At 41.1% G+C, this 21,566-nt stretch overlaps 1 protein-coding gene across 1 annotated transcript in view; it reads right to left on the bottom strand.

Moving 5' to 3' along the window:
- The window catches only part of Polr2b (RNA polymerase II subunit B), a 38,779-nt gene that overhangs the window by 16,143 nt on the left and 1,070 nt on the right, over positions 1-21,566 (bottom strand). Inside the window, exons 2-13 of the mRNA XM_021161669.3 lie at positions 19,925-19,997; positions 17,275-17,425; positions 13,304-13,416; positions 12,954-13,173; positions 12,211-12,369; positions 9,674-9,838; positions 7,461-7,657; positions 7,229-7,348; positions 6,672-6,858; positions 1,830-1,973; positions 958-1,097; positions 750-861 (exon numbers count right to left, since the gene is read on the bottom strand). Coding sequence (XP_021017328.1) covers positions 750-861; positions 958-1,097; positions 1,830-1,973; positions 6,672-6,858; positions 7,229-7,348; positions 7,461-7,657; positions 9,674-9,838; positions 12,211-12,369; positions 12,954-13,173; positions 13,304-13,416; positions 17,275-17,425; positions 19,925-19,997 — 1,781 coding nt within the window. The remainder of the gene's footprint in view (positions 1-749; positions 862-957; positions 1,098-1,829; positions 1,974-6,671; positions 6,859-7,228; positions 7,349-7,460; positions 7,658-9,673; positions 9,839-12,210; positions 12,370-12,953; positions 13,174-13,303; positions 13,417-17,274; positions 17,426-19,924; positions 19,998-21,566) is intronic.

Here is a 21,566-nt window from a genome sequence, read left to right as displayed (position 1 = left end):
GGGCGTCAGATCTCATTACGGATGGGTGTGAGCCACCATGTGGTTGCTGGGATTTGAACTCAGGACCTTCGGTTAAGAGCAGTTGGTGCTCTTAACCACTGAGCCATCTCTCCAGCCCCTATGTTTTACATTTTTAATGTGACCACTGAAAAATTTTAATTGTATAGTATTTCTACTGCATGGCACTGGTCTACAAACACATTTCTAGAAAATACACAATGTATCTTGGAAAATAAGCAATGTAAAATTTATGAATAATTAATAGCACTACAGAAACTGAAGTGCTTATATGTAAACAAGTCAAAAAAGCAAACTCAATCTCCAGTGAATTATCTACTCTTAAAAGTCAATGACTAGAATAAACTAATTTCCCAAACATTGAAAAACTGAATTTGTGTCATACCTCCCCATGAAATTGCTTTTAAAAAGTGAAATCAAGGCCAGGGTGGGTGAAGGTGCTTACTCCCAAGCTGGATGACCTGGGCTCAATCCCCAGAACCAACTTGACAGAAAGAGAAAGCTGACCCCTACAGCTATCCTCAGACCTCCACATGCACACCACGATACACATCCACATGTGCACGTGCACACACACAAAGTACGTAGAGAAATAAAACACCCTTTTAACTAATTCTAGATCCTTACTACTATATTAGCTATAGCTCAATGGAAGAACATTTGCCTAATATGAGCAAGGCCATGGATACAGCTGTCATCACTGTAAAAACAAGAAAAAAGGAAATTCTTACTTCAGATACGATGATGTCCATCTGCCGTCGTAACTTCCTTAGTGTGTTCATGAGTTGTTCGGGGTCTTTATGGATTCCAACCCAGCAGCCATTAACAAAAATCTTGGTTGCACTATGAAAAACCAAAAGCATTCTTCACTCAGCAGTTCTGTACCAGCTACAACTTGAGAGTAAACAACACTTTAAAAGAAAACTCATCTGTACACACTCAGCAATAGCTGCAGGGGAAATTTCTTCTAAATTTTCCATGCTCCATTCTTCTAAAAATTCCAAAATTGGAGAGGGTTGAGATCCAACTGAAATATAAGCCATCAGGGCTAAATTCTTCACAAGCCCTACAGCATGGCCCTACGGAGTAAGTCACACAATTATTAGCATCAGTTTAACCTACGGAGTAAGTCACACAATTATTAGCATCAGTTTAACATGCCCATAAAAATTATCTTCTATAAACATTTACATTTGGCTTCAAGGTATACATATAACTTTCAAAGAAAAAGGTTACTAAAAAAAATCTTAATTTTAAACCATGATTTGTAGTTAAAATAAAAATTCCTTGAGGTAATTGTGACATATAATTGCTAGCAGACTTTTTAAAGGTTCTTATCAATTATCAATCACAACTTCATTATGACATTTTTGCACACATTTCTTTATAATCTCTTCTTACAAGTAAAAGGTCTACATTAAAGGTTTTCATTTTAATTTGGAGGTTGTGTGCACATGAGCACAAGGCCCACAGTAGCCAGAAGAGAACATGGGATCACCTGGAGGCTGAGTTACAGGTAGTTGTGAGGGATCTTCTGGGAGAGCACTATGTGCTCTTAACCCCTGAGCAGACTCCCCATACATACATAATGTGTTTTGATCGTATTTGATCCTCTCTCCCCACTCTTGCCTCCCTCTCACTCCCATTAATCCCGTTCTTCTTTCCAACTAGGAAACTACTTGTTCTGGGTGACCCAATGAGCTCCATGCGGTCACAGTGGCTACACCACTGAAGAAAATGTCTCTCCCGCCTTCATCAACTGCTGTCCTCATTAGCACTCTTTACCCTGAGCACTAACCAGAATGTATTACCTCTGGAGTTTCAGCAGGACACACCATTCCCCACAAGGTATTATGCAACTGTCTGGGCTTCGCTAGCTTGCCATCTCTGCCAATAGGAGAGTTTAGACGACGCAGGTGAGAAAGAGTGGATGCAAACGTCAGGCGGTTCAATACCTAGGAAAGGAAGAACACATCTTCTAGTGAGCCCCATAGTGCATTATCACAGTGAGTTATCCTTTGCCTTTAAGCTCTTCTTAAACATCTATTTACACCCATAACCTAACTACTTACATTCAGCAGTGAGAGTACACATGACACACATTTCTAAGAAAGCACGTAACACAGAAAAGGCTTGTCTTTATTTTTAAGTCACATCTAATGGACAGGAGGGGGCAAGTGTGGCAGTGAGAGGACCACTTGTGGAAGTCCATCCTCTCCTTCCTTCTGCCCAATGGGTTCCAGGGACCAGAATACTGGAATTTTTTTAAAGGCATGCACACCATGCTGGGATACTGCTGTCTTGCCCATACTTTCCCATTTACTCCAAAGCCTGACTTTCTCACCTAGCAGACAAATGGCTTACAGTCCCCCTAGAGCAGCTCCCAGCCACAGGTGATTACTGAGTACTTCAAATGTGACCATTCTGAACTGAAATGAGCTACAAGAATAAATTTCATAGATTTAAAAGATACTAATATATTTTAAAATATAAAGCATTACACTAACACTTTTATATTAGTAATATTTGAAGGGTGAGTCTAGTCTGACTCAGACTAGACAGCAAGCACCTTTACCCAGTGAGCTATCAAAGTGATCCCAATTTTCTTTTGTCAATGGTTTTACACTTAGCTATCTCTTACCCTACGACAGTAGTTGGTACATGTTAGCTACTAGTAAGTATTAATGTATTGCTAGCAATTCATACCCTTTTAATCTCAGAAAAGGCCACTAAGTCAGTACTAATCCCAGCACTTTCTCCAGGCTGAGGCCTCTGAATAGAACAGATGCAAATGCTAACTATAAATGCTTCTGGGCCACTAAGTAAAGTAATACTTACACAGCCCTTCCTTGCACTGAGTTACTAGCATCTAAACTTTCTTCTTCAGTTTCCACAACTACTGAAACAGATTCATCTCCATCACTCGTACATTTACACAACAGCAAGCACCACCACCACTGACAGAGTGCTGTGAAACATCTTCTCAGTGGAGTTTCCCTGCAGTCTCCTGCACACTACTGCCCTCCTATGGCAATGCCATACAGCCTCTCCCACACCTCATACCACAAAACCACCACAGAGCGGGCTCTTCTTCACCCTGCTCTGCCTATGAATTGTTACCACCTCACTAAAAGCTATCTGACCCACTTCTAGGAAGAACTGTTCTATTTTCCATATATTACAGAGTTTTCTACCGTTCAATCACAAAGTCTTACAAAATCTACATATGGAACCAGAAAGATGACTCAGTGGTGAGGAAACTTCAAGAGTTTGGTTTCAGGGGACTGGAGGGATGGCTCAGTGGTTAAGAACACTGACTGCTCTTCCAGAGGTCCTGAGTTCAATTCCCAGCAACCATATGATGGCTTACAACCATCTGTAATGGGATTCAATGTCCTCTTCTGGTGTGTCTGAAGACAGCTACAGTGTACTCACCATATACATAAACTAAATAAAATAATTTTTTAAAAAGTGGTTTTGTTTTGTTTTGTATTTTTTAATTAAAAAAAAAAAGTTTGATTCCCAGAACCCATGTCACAGGACTCAAAGCTGCCTATAACCCTAACACCAGAGAACCTGACTCCCTCTCCTGACCTTCACAGGTACCTACACACAGACACACACACAGGCACAGACACAGGCACAGGCACATGCACAAACGCACACACAGAGAGACACACATACACAGGCACACAGACAGACACACACACAGGCAAATGCACACACGCACAAAAATAAAATTTTGAAGTTTTTAAAAAAGCTATTGTCTCAATATTTCTCAAAACTTGAACTATACAAAACTACTCTAGCCCATAGAAATAACCTAATTAATTCTCACCTAGGCTACTATAACAATCTTCCTACCAGCAACCTTAAACTTCTCAGCTGTTTTTCTGCACACAGCCAATTGCTGCAGATGTACCCAGAATACAAAAAGGTCAGTCCCAGCACCTCCATGCACTGTGCAGGCTCAGCTCACCTCTCCAACAAGCTTTCCCACCCTTCCACTTGATGAAGAATCCTGAGCTGCCTCAGCTCGCCAGCACACACCACCCTTTGGGCCTCAGGAGCGAAGGTGCTTCTCTTCAGCCTCTCCGTGAGCTGTTTCTGCACTCCTCTCCGACTTCAACTATTTCTCAACTGTGCCTCGGTGATGAGCTCAGGTGTCACCTCCTCAGTCTTCCCACCTTAGGCTCCATAAAGGTCTTCTGTCAGCACCCCCAGAGGAGCTGTAGCTAACTTACTAGATTACTCATAAAGCCTTCTTTTAACTCTTTATCAGTAAGGGTAAACAGGAAATTGATGGAGATAAGGGATCATGTTTTATCTGTCTTTCAATCTTCAATGAACTGGTACCTGACATAGCTCAGGGCCAATGGCAACTCACTGAGCTGAATTCATAGTGTAGCATTTACCACTCAGGTTATCTAAAGAGCTACATATGCACGAATCCATTCCCTCAATAGATACTGATGACCCCCTAGAGGGCTGGGATAGTATCTAATTCATGTTGTGAACCCAGAATCACAAGTACACTCAGTAAACCCTTACTGAATGAAAAGGAACTACAAATATCAACACTTCTCAGTTTCTTAAACATTCTGTTTCTAAGAATCAAGAACTTAAATTTGGAATCCGAATGCTAAATCAATCAGGTAATACTGATACTAGCTAGTTTAAAAAGATTATGTAAATATGTAAATTAGGCATGGTGGTGCAAACCTGTAATCCCCAACACTTAGAAGCAGAAACAGGAGGACTGTCTAAGTTCAAGACCAGACCAGCTTAATAGGGAGACCTTATCTCAAAAAATAGTTAATTAACTGATTAGCTACAAAAGCTAATGCCCAAGGAATATTTACAAAGTTTTTCTAGATGGGCCAGTGGGTAACCTTCCACATGACTGAAGATAAAAAACTCTACACATTGTCATCTGACCTCTACACATGCACCGTGGTATGTGTATGCCCCTTACTATTTAAAATATAATTTAAGGGCTGGAGAGATGGCTCAGCAGTTAAGAGCACTGACTGCTCTTCCAAAGATTCTGAGTTCAATTCCCAGCAACCACGTGGTAATGTGTAATGGGATCAGGTGCCCTCTTCTGGTGTGTCTGAAGAGAACAGTGTACTCACATGAAATGAATAAATAAATAAATCTTTTTGATATTTTAAAAATAAAATTAAAGTTTTCCCCAGAGGATGTAGCTTAGGTGGTAGAGTACCTGACAACATGCATCTACCTCTGGGTTCAATCTCCAATACCTCATAAGGGAACCTGGTGATACATGCTAATAATCTAGTGCTTGGAAGGAAGAGGCAAAGGAATCAAAAATTCAAGGTCACCTTTAACTACCTAGCAAGATTGAAGCCAGCTTGAGTTATATGAAAAATCTTATCTCAGTTAAAAAAACAAAACTTTAAAGTAAATCAATAGCTTTCCCCATTACTGTATCTGATAACGGGTACTATATTCATTATACATAAGCGATTATAGATATAAGGACAGTAGCATGTGTAACTCAGTGGTAGAACACTTGCCTAGCATGTACAAGATTCTAGGTTCAACCTCCAGGATCTCCAAAACTCCATCTGTACATATAATTTAGGACTGGAGAGAGCACTTAGGATTATGTACTGCTCTAGCAGAGGACCTAGGTGCCATTCCTAGCACCTACATGGCAGGTCACAACCACCTTCTCCTCAGTGCCCTCTCTTGGGTTCAGTAGACTGCTGCATGCACATGGTACACACGACTCACTCACTCACACTCACACACACACACACACACACACACACACACACCTGAAAATAAACAGAAGCCAGGCAATGGTGGTGTGTGCCTTTAATCCCAGCACTGGGGAGGTAGAGGCAGGAAGACCTCTGAGTTCAATGCCAACCTGTTCTACAAAGTGAGTTCCAGAAGAACCAAGGCTTCACAGAGAAACCCTATCTTGGAAAAAAGAAAAGAAATGAAAAATATTTTTAAAGCAACAGAGAAGTATTAGAAGAACTACTTTTTTCTCCTGACCCCGTAGCACAGGCTAGCCTCAAGCTTGAAGCAATCTTATTACCTCCAGTCTCCAGAGTGCTAGGAATATAAGCATGAGCCATCACACCAACATTAAGAAATGTATTTTCAAACAAATAAAAGGCGTGCCCAGAAATTTTCTGGGTTAGTTTCTAAAATGGCGCTTTTGAGACAAAAAAATTACAGGCACAAGCTATAACCACAGGATTCTGGAGGTTGAGGGAAGAGGAACACTAGTCAAGGCCAGCTTAGGCTATATATCAAGATCCTGTTATTTACCCTTCCCTATGAACTGTCTCTGGATTCAGACATTCTCATATCACATAGTAGTAGTAGCAGCAGCAGCAGCAGCAGCAACAGTAGTAGATTGTTTGCTGTCTTGACAACAGCAGTAGTAGATTGTTTGCTGTCTTGAGTTTCTAAATTACAAACCAAAAATTTGACTCTCTTATTACTAATGGATAATTTAAGAGAAACTTTGTTTCATTATTCAAAAACTCCTAGTGATTTTTACATCTGGTCAAACAAAACAAAAGCAAACCACTCATATTCAATGAAATGAAAAGCTCTGCCAGCCCTGTACCTTTCCCATGAATGCAGCCCAGGAACAGAGGCCACCTCACCTGGGACACTCCAGCTCTGGCTTGATGAGCTTTCTTCTGGTCACCCCAGTTCCCAGTGGCTAAAGAGTATTTTAGCCCATCAGATATGATCCTTGTCTTGATTGCCAGCTCTAAGTTAAAGTCCTTTCCGCGATCAATAAACTTCTGCGCATAGATTCGTACTTCTTTCAGCAAATTCTTAAACATGCTGTCAAATAAGATGGTGTTACTATAAACATGAAAAGTCTATAGAAATATGCATCTTCAGCAGAGATGATACCATCCACTAACAAGGCCACACAGTGATGTTATATTACCACTCTCTTTCGCATCTATATCCTATAAACGAATGTAGCAGGGAGAACAACTACGATAAAGTGCTTAAAGAAGGCTAAGATGAACTAATGTAGGGAGCTGAGGAGATCGCACAGCCAATAAAAGTACCTGCCGTGAAACCATAAGGACATGAGCCTGTGTGTGCATAAGCAGGCCACAGCGGCCACTCTGGGTCACTAGAGAAGAACCACCCACAGAGGAAGTTATGGATTCTCTCTACTGTGTCACTCTGTAATCCTTACCCTCTAAATAAGAATGCAAGCAGAGGCCCAGCAAGATCCAATCTCTTGTTGCCATAGTGATCTCTGTCGTCTAGTTCTCTTCTGCCCAGGGCTGCTAGAAGTAACCTATGAACCATATACCTAGAAAAGAAAATGACAACACCTGATTTTTAGCTTTTCTTGATATATCTCAAAACACAACTTACACAACTGTAACTCAGCAAAGATCTACAGACAGTAAAATCTAACTTACCCCAAGAAATAGGCCTTTTTGGTCTCACAGAAATCACTGACACCAACGTGAGGGAGCATTTCTTTCTGTAAGACTTCTTTTGCATATTTAATTCTTTTCTCCTTAGTAACACCAGGCTTTGCCCCTCTCGAGCCGATGAAGTTTAAGGCAACATTCTGCTCTTGGATGACAAACGCTTCATCGAGAGACGGTTTAACCTAGCAAATAATCTATATTAAGTTTTTTCGGGTTTATATTTTTACCTAAACTCATTTTATTAACATGCAAAATAACTCTGACCTATTTTTAGAAAATACCAGATTTGGAAGGCTCCTCAGAGCCAGAGATATCTGTCAAATCCACCCAGTGTAAGCAATCTTGACCTATAAATGAAACCACCCACTATCTTGAAAGGAGACTTTAAAACTGCACTGCAGAGCACACCTATATTCCACTCTTGCCACTATCTACAGCCCCTGGGCAATCAAGTCAATAGTTTACCCTAGGGAAGGCTTAGATAAAATAATTCTTGCAAGGGTTGTAACTCACTGAGAGCTTACCTAGCATGTGTGGACCAAGGGTCACCCAGCACCCCCAACCCTGGCCAAAAAGTTTTTTCTGTGTTCTTTTCCAATGTTAAAATTCTCAATTTCCAATTATACCTAACAGTGGGCATAAGAAGTTAGGGTATCAGTAAGAAGCTTAGCATCTGTAATTGCTCCCCAATCATGTATCTATCACACACATGAAAATGCTCTTCTACCACTCATCCATCCACAGTTCTAAATGTCCAAATTCTAATCATAGCATCAAAGGTCAGAACAAGGCCACATGAGCCAGTCAAGGCCAGGCATGGTGGCACATGCCTGCAATCCCAGCACTCAAGAGACAGTCAAAAGAAAGCCAGCCTGTATACACAGTGAGATCTAGGTCAACCAAGGCTAAAAAGTGAGACTCTGTCTCAATCAAATAACAACAATAAAAACCCCACAAATGTATATGGGGTCAAGTAATATTTTTTAAGGGAAACTTGATACCATTGTTAATACAAAACTATTTGGTTAAGGTTAATAATTTGGTTGGGTTTTGAAAAGGCATAACAACTAAAATGTACTTTCAAAAGATTAAAAATTATGAATTCTTGCTGAGTGAATGCTGGATACATAGGCCTGCAAAAATTAGTCTGTACTTCATAAGAACTAAAAGGAAAAACAATAATTTTCAGAAACCAATATACTTAAAGCGAGTCAGGTCTTTTTACTTCACTGAGACAAGTTTGGAGGCAGGCAACTTACTTACTAAGCCATTTTGCTGGCCCTAGAGTCGTTATTATTGGTGTCTGTGATGTGCTTGTGTGGCATAGCCTGCTGTGGAGTTGGCTGTCTCCATCCACCTCAACTAGGTGGTCAGGCTTGTGTAAGAGCTATCAGCTGAGTCATCTTGATAGCCTGATTTTTTTTTTTAATTTCTCGATTTTGATAACTATACAATGATTCTATGAATGAATGCTCTGTTTCCTAGGAAATAAACACTGCCCTAAAGAAGCATAACATCTACAACTATTCCCAAATGATCAAGACAAAGAAAATGTGATAATCCTTGCTGAGACTGGGTAAAGACTACAAGAAAATTCTAGTACTATTCTTACGATTTTCCTGAAAGTTAGAAATTATTTCAAATAAAAAAAAATTTTTTTTTGTTTTTTTGTTTTTTTCGAGACAGGGTTTCTCTGTGTAGCTTTGGCTGTCCTGGAACTCACTTTGTAGACCAGGCTGGCCTCGAACTCAGAGATCTACCTACCTCTGTCTCCCAAGTGCTGGGATTAAAGGCATGCACCACCATGCCCGGCCAAATAAAAAAATTTAAAACAAAAAAGGCCAGCTCTCAAGTGCTCACTCTCCATGTTCCTGTGCAGGCGAGTGTGCTTCCATGGTTTCCGTGTTCCTGAACTGAGCAGGCGCACAGGCTTCTGTGGTTTCCACGCTGCCGCGTCTTCAGGCGGCTAACACTGAATGCCAGCTGCTCCCACTAGTCTTTTCATGTCTCTGTTGTTACAGAGAACTGTCAGGGAGACTGGGACTGAGCTACACTTTCACTACACCATAAATGCCACAAGGCGTGTGACAGGGAAATGAAGAAATGCTCTCAAGAGCAATTCTGCTGCTTTAAGGTTAGCAACCATCCGCATCTCTAAGCGTCTAACAGCAGGGAGCATACATCTGCTTTCTCCTTACCATTTCCATCATCTCTGGATCCTCGAAGTCATAAATGATGTGTTCTAAAATATCTCTATCAGACACAAAGCCTAGTGCTCTGAACACAATGATGATAGGAACTTCTTGCTTGATGTATGGTAATGTTGCCACGATGCGTTGGCCAATAGCACTCTTCTTTGCACCCTAGAAAAGCAAAAGAGTGATATCAGAAAGTAAATACACAAGAGCTCCGAGAAACACAGTGTACCAGATGGCCAACTTAGTATACGTTACACACTTCAAAAGAAAAATGCCTATCTATTGTCCTCCAGTTTCTTTAAAACCCACTGAAACCGGCTTACTAAAGTCTTCTTTTTTTTTTTTTAAGATTTATTTATTGATTGTATGTAAGTACACTGTAGCTGTCTTCAGACACTCCAGAAGAGGGAGTCAGATCTCGTTACGGATGGTTGTAAGCCACCATGCGGTTGCTGGGATTTGAACTCCAGACCTTCGGAAGAGCAGTCGGGTGCTCTTACCCACTGAGCCATCTCACCAGCCCCAAATTCTTGTTTCTTAATTGGAGCCAGGATCTCACTGTCTCCCAGGTGGCCTAGAACCACACTGACCTGCATGCCTCTGTCTACAGAGTGCTAACATTAAGGTTGTGCATCAACACACCCAGTAGGTTTATTACTTTTATGGACAACCTGGCCACTTAAAACCAAAAGAACTTTCCATTCTCTACGCTTGCTAAGATTCTCCTAGAATTACTGAATACCAAGTTTGGAAATAACTTTGGCACCCAAAAAGTACAAAAAGATTGTTACTTTGCCATCCCTGAACACAGTAAGAGAGAAATAAAAAGTAGATTACAAGGGGGGAGAGACTCTGTGAGAGGAGAACCAGGAGTGGGGCAGAGTTTGGAATGTAAATAAACAAATAAATACTAGACTGCAAGGGGCAGCTGGAAGAAATGATCAGTGGTTAAGAGCACTTGCTGCTCCTACAAAGGACCCAGGTTAAGTTCTCAGCACCCACACGTCAGGTTCACAACCATCTTCAGTTCAAAGGGATCCAATACACTCTTCTGATCTCTGTGAATACTAGGAATGCACATGGTGTACATACACACACAACAGGCAAAACAGTGATATACATAAAATAAAAATAAACCTTAAAAAAAATTAGATGGCTGGGTGCTGGTCGTACCCCAGAGGCTGAGAGAGACAGATCTCTGTGAGTTCCTGGACTACCAGGGCTATATAGAGATCCTTTCTCAAAATAGGTTAGGATAAAAAGAAAAGGAAAGACAAAAATGGGAAAGCCAAGCCAGGATGTTTCTGCCTGGTCACCTAACATTCCATTCAGTCATCAATTTGTGTCATCATCAGATGGGTCAGGTGGTGCCACACTAGCCTGGTGGAGACCAGAGTTCAGTAATCAGAATGCAGAGAGAGATCAAAGAAAACCAGCTCCACAAAGTTGTCCTCTGGCCTCCACATACGTGCTGTGTTATGAACTCATCCCCTGCCATTTCATCATGCACACATACAGAATGATATTTTAGAACTGATTTTAGTGGCTGGAGAGATGATTCATCTGGTAAGAGCACTGCCTGTTCTAGAGGACCCAGGTTCAGTTCCCAGCACCCACAAGTCAGTAAAAAAGCTACTGTTGTAGCTTCCACTTGTAATCTTCATGATGAGGAAGTAGACAGGCCAGGCAGTACTGGTGCATGCCTTTCATCCCAGAATTCAGGAGGCAGAGGCAGACAAATCTCAAGTTTGAGGCCAATCAGATCAGTACAGAGCAAGTTCCAGGACAGCCAGGGCTACCCAGAGAAACCCTGTGTTGAAATTGCACCCTCTCCACTCCACCCCCCCAAAAATAGTGTGATGGGCTGGAGATATGATCAGAGTTTAAGAATATATCCCAGTACCTACACTGGGCAGCTCATAACTGTCTGTGAACTACAACTGCAAGAAGATCCTATGCCAGAGGCAGGCTTCTGTGAGTTCAAGGGTAGCCTGGTCTATAGAGTGAGTTCCAGAATAACTGAGCTACATAGTGAGACCCTGTCTCAAAAAAAAAAAAAAAAAAAATCTTAAATAGTCTAGTAAATTGTAAAACAAGGCCAGGCAATAGTGGCACACACCTTTAATCCCAGCACTTAGGCAAAGGAGGGCAAATCCCTGAGTGTGGGTCCAGCCTGGTCTACAGAGTGAGTTACAGGACATCCAGGGCTACACAGAGAAACCATGACTTGGAAAAAGCCAGGAAAAAAAAGAAAAGAAAAGAAAAGAAAAGGAAAGGAAAGGAAAGGAAAGGAAAGGAAAGGAAAGGAAAGGAAAGGAAAGGAAAGGAAAGGAAAGGAGAGACGAGACGAGACAAGACGAGACAAGACCATGCCTTAATAAAAATTATAAACAAGAAATGAGATAGAGCTGAGGCTGTCGCTCAGCGACAGAGCACTGTCTAAGCTCTAGGTTCAATCCCCAGTACAAAAATGTTTAAGTAGGTAAAGCAAAGCACAAAGGAAAAGCCCAGACATCACATACCCAGCATTACCATACCTGTCCTCCTCTGGCCAGCATGCTAACCCATATAGTACTGGTGGGTCGGGAAGAATTCTCCAGGCATGAGCGACATTCTCCTGTATAGGCGTACTTGGAATCCTTTTTGGCAAACACATAGACTGTGTTTGTTGCCATTTTCTCTTGAGCTATCAGAACCTATAGAAACAGTAAGAAAATTACAGCCAAGAAACAACATAGGTCGTTGAAATGGCAAGAAGTAAAGCCTCCATGGTTATTTAGTCTGGTCATATAGGCTAATACTTCACAGAAATATACAAGCTTTAACCGCTGGCAAATTTCTAATGCACATTATGCACAATTTCATAAAGTTTTCATTTATAAGTTTATGTATCACACCTTAAATAACTCAACTGTCACTTTCAGGTTATCTGTAGGAATGCATACTTTCCATTTTATAAAAATTCATTTTAGAGTGTGTGTGTGTGTGTGTGTGTGTGTGTGTGTGTGTGTATGTGTGTGTGTGTGTGTGTGTGTGTGTGTGTGTGTGTGTATGGTAGCCATGGAGACCAGAAGAGGGCATCAAACACCCTGGAAGTGGAGCTACAAGTGACAATGCCACTCCCTGTGGTGGTACTGGGAGCCATTCTAACCCTCGGCAGGAGTAGTATGTGGTCTTATGTCCTGAACCACCTCCAGACCTGAGAATGCACACCTTTTAATTTTACTTTAGTAATTTCAATGTTAACTATCTTTTTAGTATGCTTTAAATACCACTATACCTTTTCTGATCCATTGATAATAAAATAGCCACCGGGATCCAAAGGACACTCATTCAGCTCACACAGGTCACGGTCTGTTAAGCCATTTAACAGGCAGTAGGTGGAGCGCAGCATAATTGGAATTTTCCCTATGAACGTCTTCTGGTGCTGAGTCTGCAGCTGCTCCTCACCTTCTTTAATGACTGTCTTTGTTATGTCAACGTAAAGCGGAGCAGAATACCTGCAAATAAAAGTGGGTCAGAACTGGCCAGAAGTTATTTGCTAAAATAACTACTTAAGTTTTTTGTTTGTTTGTTTGTTTTAATTCAATATCAGATGCTAACAAAGGAAAAAAAAAAGGTCTCTCTTACGTGAGATTTCTTAACCTGGCTTCATTTGGCATCATTGGCGAAGGGGCACCATCTCTTTCCCAATGAGTAGGTTTGGAGAGGTAAATTTGTTCAAACTTCAGTAAATATCTTGGCTGGAATTAAACAAAAGCATAATAAGTTTGGAAAGCCAGGCTTTTACTGTATATTTGTAACCTCAGCACTTAGAAGGCCAAGGTGGGAGAATCATGAGTTTAAAGCCAGACTAGGCAATACAGCAAAACCTTGCCCCAAAATACACATTAAAGTTGTGATTACTCCATCTTAATTGACATTAGCATTTTAAGTAGAAGCAACTCTACAACCAAACAAAACCTAACCAATTTTACTGACATGAGGATGCTCTAAAGTTAAAATCCACATTACAGTGATGTGGTTTGTCCTATATTATATTATACATAACTACTATTATATTATTATTTATATTAATATTTTATACAATATACTTATTATACCAATATAATTATTATATAAGTTTAAATAATATATATTAATAATATTTTTTTAAAACCAGGCATGGTGGTGCACACCTTTAATCCCAGCATTCAGGTGGCAGGGTCAGGTAGATTTTTGTGAGTTTGAAGGCGGCCTGGTCTACAAAGCAAATTCCAGGACAACCAAAGCTATATAAAGAAAATGTCTCAAAAATAAACGAATAAATGATTTTGATTATCTCTATTTCTAGTAATGGATATATTATCTTTGAAAGTAAATGCCACATGTGTAGGTCCCTAAGGAAGCCAGGAGAAGGTATGAGACCCTCACAGGAGCCCTAGGAACCAAACTCAGAACTTTCACCTCTTATATCTGATTGGTTCCTTAACGATGACAACTAGGAGGCCTTTTTCACTGGGAATGGGGGAGCTGAGACAGACTCTCACTCAGCTCAAGATGGCCTCACTGTGCAGCTTCACTACATATCCAAGGCAGGCCTTCTACTGGAGCCTCATGCCTCCGTCTCTCACATACCAAGATCCTTCCCAGGCATACAGCACCTTGTCTGGCCCAAACAGACATTATTTACCACATATGTCATCTGCTCCAAATTTATTTCAAAAAATCAAAACTGCGTTGTTCCCCAACCCCACTGCCCCTCAGCTCCATCCCCACCAGGCATTTTACTTATGTTTTACATCCTGAGAAAGGAACCCAAAAACTTTCTCCTGTGTTTTCATCCTGCTTCTTCAGGGACCACGATGCCAGCTGAGGTTGTCAATACACGGACACCAAACTGACAGATAGGAGCAAACTATCCTGCTATGTTAATAAAACTTAGTGCTGCTCAAATCTGGGGCTAACCACTAAACACTTATCTTTCCTGCCTGTGTGCTGCACAAGAATTTTTCCAGTTCTAAAATTATCAGTGATTTCAAATTCACCAATGTAACTACATTTCATCATGACAGAGAGAAACTGGACTATGGCCTGGCATTGGTACCACGCGCCTTTAATCCCAGCACGTAGAAGGCAGAGGCAGGTGGATCTCTGAGTTCCAGGCCAGCGTGGTCTACAGAGTGAGTTCCAGGACAGCCAGGGCTACACAGAGAAACTCTGCCAAAAAAAAGAAAAGGAAAGGAAAGGGAAAGAAACAAAACAAAACTGGGTCATGTGTGACTCTGGCACTTGCTCTTGAAAACATCAGCCAGGATATTTATGTGCACCATGATGACCCTGTGCAAGCGCAGAGACAGCAGAAATCAAGATGATCCTTATTAATGATCCATACACTTTCGTGTGCGCTCTCACTGGTGAGGATGGAAAGTACAAAGTGTCCAAAGGGGGCGGAGAACAGGGAGAAGATAAATTTAAGCCTAGCTCTTCAATTATATCTACAAGTTTGATTTTGTTTGTTTGTTTGTTTGTTTTCAAGACAGGGTTTCTCTGTGCAGCCCTGGCTGTCCTGGAACTCACTCTGTAGACCAGGCTGGCTTCAAACTGAGAAATCCACCTGCCTCTGCCTCCCAAGTGCTGGGATTAAAGACATACGCCACCACTGCCCTGCTCTATCTTCTTTTAAAAACTTTTAAAAGATCTTCCTATAAAAAAAGGCTTCCAATCTGACTGACCATCAGTGAAACTCCTCTGTGAGCCTGAGGATTGAGCTCACGGTAGAACACTTGCCTGGCCTACGTGAAGTCCCATCCATGAGTCCCATTATCACAAAAAAACAAACAAGTTTTTAAACATGTATCTGCTGCCTGATAAAGCAATCCATGAGAAGAACTATTCTGACAGAAACAGACACAGGATTTCTCTCTGTTATCAAATCTTAGAGATAACTAGGCAGATCATTTATGAAGGAAAACTACTCCCAAGCCAGAGCAGAGGGAACAGTAGAGCTGTCAGTGAACCAAGGGACACGTCACCCTCTTTCCCACCATCACCTTAGGCATTATCTTACGCTTAGGCTGCTCCAAGACTCTCAATCATCTCTAGACCCTTTCTACTTCACGTAGAACCATTTACCTTTCTAAATGAGTATGTTAGACATATCCTTTGGCAATCCTTCAACAAATTCTCCAGAGCCTTTGATAAGCTGGCTCCATCTTACCTTCACCCAATGCTCCTCACAACCAGATACATCCAATTTCATATGCTGCTTACTGTGGGCACCACCCACTTCTCAAGCTAAGTACATCAACTACTTTCTTTTTCAAAGACCTTAGCCACCCCTTCTGAGGAAAGCCATCCCTCCCTTGACTGCCAGCTCAAGTTCCCCATCTTCCTACATCGCCAAGCTTTACAAGCAGCTTCTCCCTGCAGTGTTCACCACACTGGCCCTCTGAATTGACTTTTACCTCTTCACTCATGCAAAGATCATGAAGGTAAATAACTTGGGAGACTTAAAAAGACACATTATTGTATTTTCAAGTACAATCCCTGAAGAGCCAATTTACTTTTGCTTTTAAGGCAAAATTCTGTGCAGCAGCTTCAATTAGAATGAGAGTAATAGAGCAGACCTCAGGATACAATTTAGAAAAAAGGGACTTGACCGGCTAGAGATAATAACCTTTCTTCCTCTAGCTCTTCTCTGGCTGACCCTACCTCATGTTGTTTTGCAGTTTCCTTGTTTCTCAGAGACCAAGATGCTACTGTAGCTGCCTCTCTCTACTTCTCTGCAACTGGGAACAGTCAGTAACTATGTTGGACTTCTGTGAATCACTTATTTAAAAAACTGTAAAATTATACTCTTGCTATAATTTAAAAACCACATATGTTTGGATTACAAATCAGTAAAAAAGCTAAACGAGCTATTATGCCTAATTTCCCTTTTTGACCTCAGATTTTAATGATGTATTCCATATAATGCAATAAATAAAAATCAAGAGTCTGGGCATTCCACAAGAAGGCCAGTCAAAAGGATCATGACTTCAAGGCCAACCTTAGTAACAGAGACACTTTGTCAAGAAAGGAAGGAAGGAAGAGAGGGAGGGAGGGAGGGAGGGAAGGAGAGAGAGAAGGAAACTGTCCTTCAAACGGCCTTTCTCTCATGATTCCTAGACTGTGGGATCATCCAAAGCTATATAACTGTTTCCAGTCCATGTCTCAGGTACTTAACAGAGTTCTCTCTTCCCAACTACTAAGTACTCACTGAGGGCACTGGGTGCATATCTGTAAATCCCAGCTACTAGGAAGACTGAGGCAGGATATAGAATTCAAGGCTGGTCTGGGCAACTTACCAAGGCCTTGCCTCAAAATAAAAACTAAAAAAGAAATGAGACAAAGCTTAGGGGTAGAGTGCTACCTAGTATACATAAGTCTACACTAAAACCAAAATGTACATAGTAGCTGAGTAAAGATTAAGGCTTTACATCATTTGAAAAACTGCACATCTCCATTAACAAAGATAAATCTGTGGCGGTGCTGTGGTACCCTGCAGAAGCTACTGAGTGAGAGGGCCTGAGACTCAGGTGCTCCCCTCCACCGGCGTAGCAGGGAAATAACCGTCTTACCGGCTCTTCAACTTCTCCACTAGCGTGCTGAGCTTCGGCCTGTAGGTCAATCGGTGGTGCATCCTCCACAATTCTTTGAACAGACATCTGAATAAACTCATCAAAGGAATCCAGCTGTTGTCTGACCAAGCCTTTCTCATCAAAGTAAGAACTAGGAAAATATTAAAGTCATAATCAGTTGCAACTCAATTTGTTTTCCTGCATATTTCATTTTCCTTTAATCCAGCAGTTCTCAACCTGTGGGTTGTCACCCTTTTGGCAAACCTCTATCTCCAAAAATATGTACATTACAACTCATAAAAGTAGTAAATTTGCAGTTCTGAACAGCAACAAAAATACTTTTATGGATGGGGGTTGCCATAACATGAGGAACGGTTTTGGGTTTTATTTTTGTTTTGTTTGTTTTTTATATATTCACTGTTGCTCTCTTCAGACACACCAGAAGAGGGCATCAGATCCCACTGCAGATGGTTGTGAGCCACCACATGGTTGCTATGAATTGAACTCAGGACCTCTGAGAGTAGTCAGTGCTCTTTTTTTTTTTAATTTATTTATTTATTATCTGTAAGTACACAGTAGCTGTCTTCAGACACTCCAGAAGCGGGAATCAGATCTTGTTATAGATGGTTGTGAGCCACCATGTGGTTTCTGGGATTCGAACTCAGGACCTTTGGAAGAACAACCGGCACTCCTAAACGCTGAGCCATCTCTCCAGCCCTAGTCAGTGCTCTTAACCACTGAGTCATCTCCCCAGCCCCACCGAGGAACTGTTTTAAGGGGTCAGAGCATTATTAAGATTGAGAACTGCTGACTTAATCCAATTCAACAAAGACTGATGAGATGCCAACCAATACACATCAATCATTATAAGGCCAGGAGTGCTTTCTTTGCAGACATGTTTGGGAGGGAGAAAGGAGAAAATGGTGGGCAATTAAAGCACAACATAACAACTATAAGGCAGCTCTGATCTATAAACAGGGTAGAACTTTGTCACTTATATCTGAGTGCTCATCCTGTGTTTTACTTCAGCTCAATTACACTTGGAAAAGGGTCGGAGTCTGGACTGAAACACAACTTTGATATGACTTTACTCATTTACAATAATTTAACAACAGAATTAGATTAACACCTCTTAATACAAAGGACTCATCCAAGCACAATACAAGGAAAGCCAGACAAACCACAACCCACAAGTATCGTACAAAATAACCGACCAGATTTCTTAAAAAAAAGAAAAGACAGGCTGAGAAACTGTTTCAGATTGAAGGAAGCAGAAAAATAAGTCATAAAAGAAAATGTATGAAGCTGAAGAAATGGTTCAGCAGTTAAGAATCTATATTCCTAGTGCTAGACACATAGCTTTACATAGTCTGGTAAAGAGCAAGCAGCTGATCCTTCCAAAGGAGCCAAGTTCAACTCCTAGAACCCACACGGTGGCTCACAATTATCTGCAACTCCAGTTCCAGGGAATCTGATACCCTCTTCTGGCCTCCATGGGTAACTGTACACTAGGCATACATAAACTCACACAAGCATATAAACAGAAAAAAAGTACAATTTTTAAAAAAATTAAAAACAGAACAACAAAACCTACAACCCTCAAAGACCTGAGGCAGGAGGATTAGCAGGTTCCAGCTCAGGCTATGCTGAGTCCTGGTCTCAAAAACACTAATTGACAAAAATAAATTCCAGTAGATAGCCGGGCGTGGTGGCACATGCCTTTAATCCCAGCACTTGGGAGGCAGAGGCAGGCGGATTTCTGAGTTCCAGGCCAGCCTGGTCTACAAAGTGAGTTCCAGGACAGCCAGGGCTATACAGAGAAACCCTGTCTCAAAAAACCAAAAAAAAAAAAAAAATCCAGTAGATAGCCCTAGGTCCAGAATGAGAAAAAAATATTTTTGTTTTGCTATAAAACTAAGTAAGATAACTAGCAAAATGTAGGTAGATTCTGTAAGTTAAGTAAGATTATTATATCCATATTAATTCCTATATTGTGATTATGTTATAAAAACTCCTGCTCTAATGTTTGTAATGAGAAATGCACAGAGAGGAAGAAAAGAAAGAAAAGAAAAGAAAAGAAAAGAAAAGAAAAGAAAAGAAAAGAAAAGAAAAGAAAAGAAAAGAAAATGTAGGCCAGATGTGGTGTCACATGCCTATAATCCCAGCAGTCAGGAAGCAAAGGCAGGCAGACCTCTGTGAGTTCAAGGGCAGGGTTTACAAAAGCAGTTCCAGAACAGCCAGCGCTACACAGAAAAACCGGTCTCAAACAACAAAAAGCAAACAAACAAATCGTATGAGGTCAATATTTAAGGGCTTCAATGAAGTGCATAAATGAATTTTTTAGCTTTTCTCTAAGGTGGAAATACTTTAAATAAATATAGCCAGACATGGCGAGGTGCCCCTCTAATCCCAGCACTCAGAAGGCTGAAGCAAGAGGTTCAAACCAGCCCAGACTGCAGCAAGTTCCACAGCATCCAGCGCTGCATACAGTACTGTCTGCATAAAACAAAGCAAGCCCTGTAAGTAACTAATAGATGCTACATCCATTAGCAAGCACAGAGAAGACCAAGGTCTATCCAGAAGGAACAGAACAACAGGACCCAGACCTTCTAGTATCGACTAAAGCCTGTTCCGTTCGGTCTAGAGTTACCTGATTACGATCCAGCATGCTTCCTGCCACAAATCTGGAGTGATTTCATCATCATCTTCATCATATTGCATGTCTGCAAAAACAAAACACTATGCTCACTGGCCCTGAGATGCCACGAGTTCACACGTTACTTCCATGAAGTAAATAGCACTCTGCTAAATAAGAGGCAACCACTTCACCCGACTTTCCTAGAATTTCAGACAATTAATGTCATATGCCTATATCATATTAATAGTCTTCCTATATAGAGTTTTTACACCAAAGGTTCGGTTAAGTTGTGAGAATTTGTAATTTCTGTCTGCTCGAGAAAAATCCATGTACTAAGAGCTAAGCAGGAGCAAGATCCTCTGACCAGTAAAGCCTCAGAGACATCAATGAGAGGGAAAATTGTTTAACTTAGCAACACCCTGGGGTGGTCTATGACTTCAACATTTCATACATGTATATAAGCATATTTCACATGTATGCTATATACATGCATGTACATGTTCATATATATACATACATATATGTATATTATATATATATTATATATATGGGTTTTTGTTCTTTTTTTAAGACAGGATCTCACTATGTAGTCTAGCTACAAGAACTGGCCTTAAACTTACAGAGATCCTCCTGCCTCTGCCTCCCAACCTATGATTAAAGACATGTGCCAACATGCCTGGCCTGTACATATTTTCCAAAGATTCCCAACCCTCTTCTTTGTGATCTTGCCCCTTCTATCAAGCTAAGGAGTCAGCCAGGCATGCTGGGGCACGCCTGCAGTTCCAGCACTCAGGAGGCAAGAAGTAGAAGGATCACCATAAATTACAGACCAGTCTAAGAGACACGATGAGCCCCTGTCTCAAAAAGGAACAAAGATAAAGGGTCTATACATCCTCTCCATGGGTTTTCATAATTTTCAACTCTCCAGTAAAGCCTCCGGCTAGAATGAGGTCACATGGTTTCAGGACAAGGTCAGAAAAAGCACTGCAATTCTGACTTGTTTGCTCTGAAGGCCAGAACTGTCACTAAAAAACTTCTAATACTTTCCCAATGCTCACTGATAATCCCAAACTGTAAGAGCCACTTACAGACGTTCCAGTCAGAAATCCCACAGATTTTCTCAAGATTTATTTTTATTTTATGCATATGATCTTTATGCCTACATGCATGCATGGGCTCTGGGTATGTACTATTGGATCTCCTAGATTTATGCACAGCACGTTCTGGGAACCAAACCCAAGTCCTCTGCAAGAGCGAGTACTCTTAACTGCTGAGCCATCTCTCCAGCCCCCTTGATTCAGAAACTCTGAAAGAGAGTCAACTCATGCCTACCATGCCCTGTACAGCTTTCCAAATAGTATGACCTTTCCCCCCTCGATGCCTAAGACTGACTGCAGAGCATGGCCCACACTAGGCAGTACTAGCACCAGGCTACATCTCCAGTCCAGTAAGAAAGCTTCATTTGGACATCACACTCCTGTTAAAAGTATCTGAACAGTGAAATATGCTCAACAGAAATATATAGTCTGAGGGCCATGAACCTGAATTCAAACTCCAGGACCTCCATGGTACACCCCATGAGTGCACCCACATACATACATATGCACAAAATAAATGAATGTCATAATGGTTTTAAAGCTCCTAAATTTCCTTC

The sequence above is a fragment of the Mus caroli genome, unplaced genomic scaffold (assembly GCF_978045245.1).
Source record: "Mus caroli unplaced genomic scaffold, Mus_caroli_1 scaffold_4, whole genome shotgun sequence".
Taxonomy (NCBI): domain Eukaryota; kingdom Metazoa; phylum Chordata; class Mammalia; order Rodentia; family Muridae; genus Mus; species Mus caroli.
This window is presented reverse-complemented; position numbering and strand designations above follow the sequence as displayed.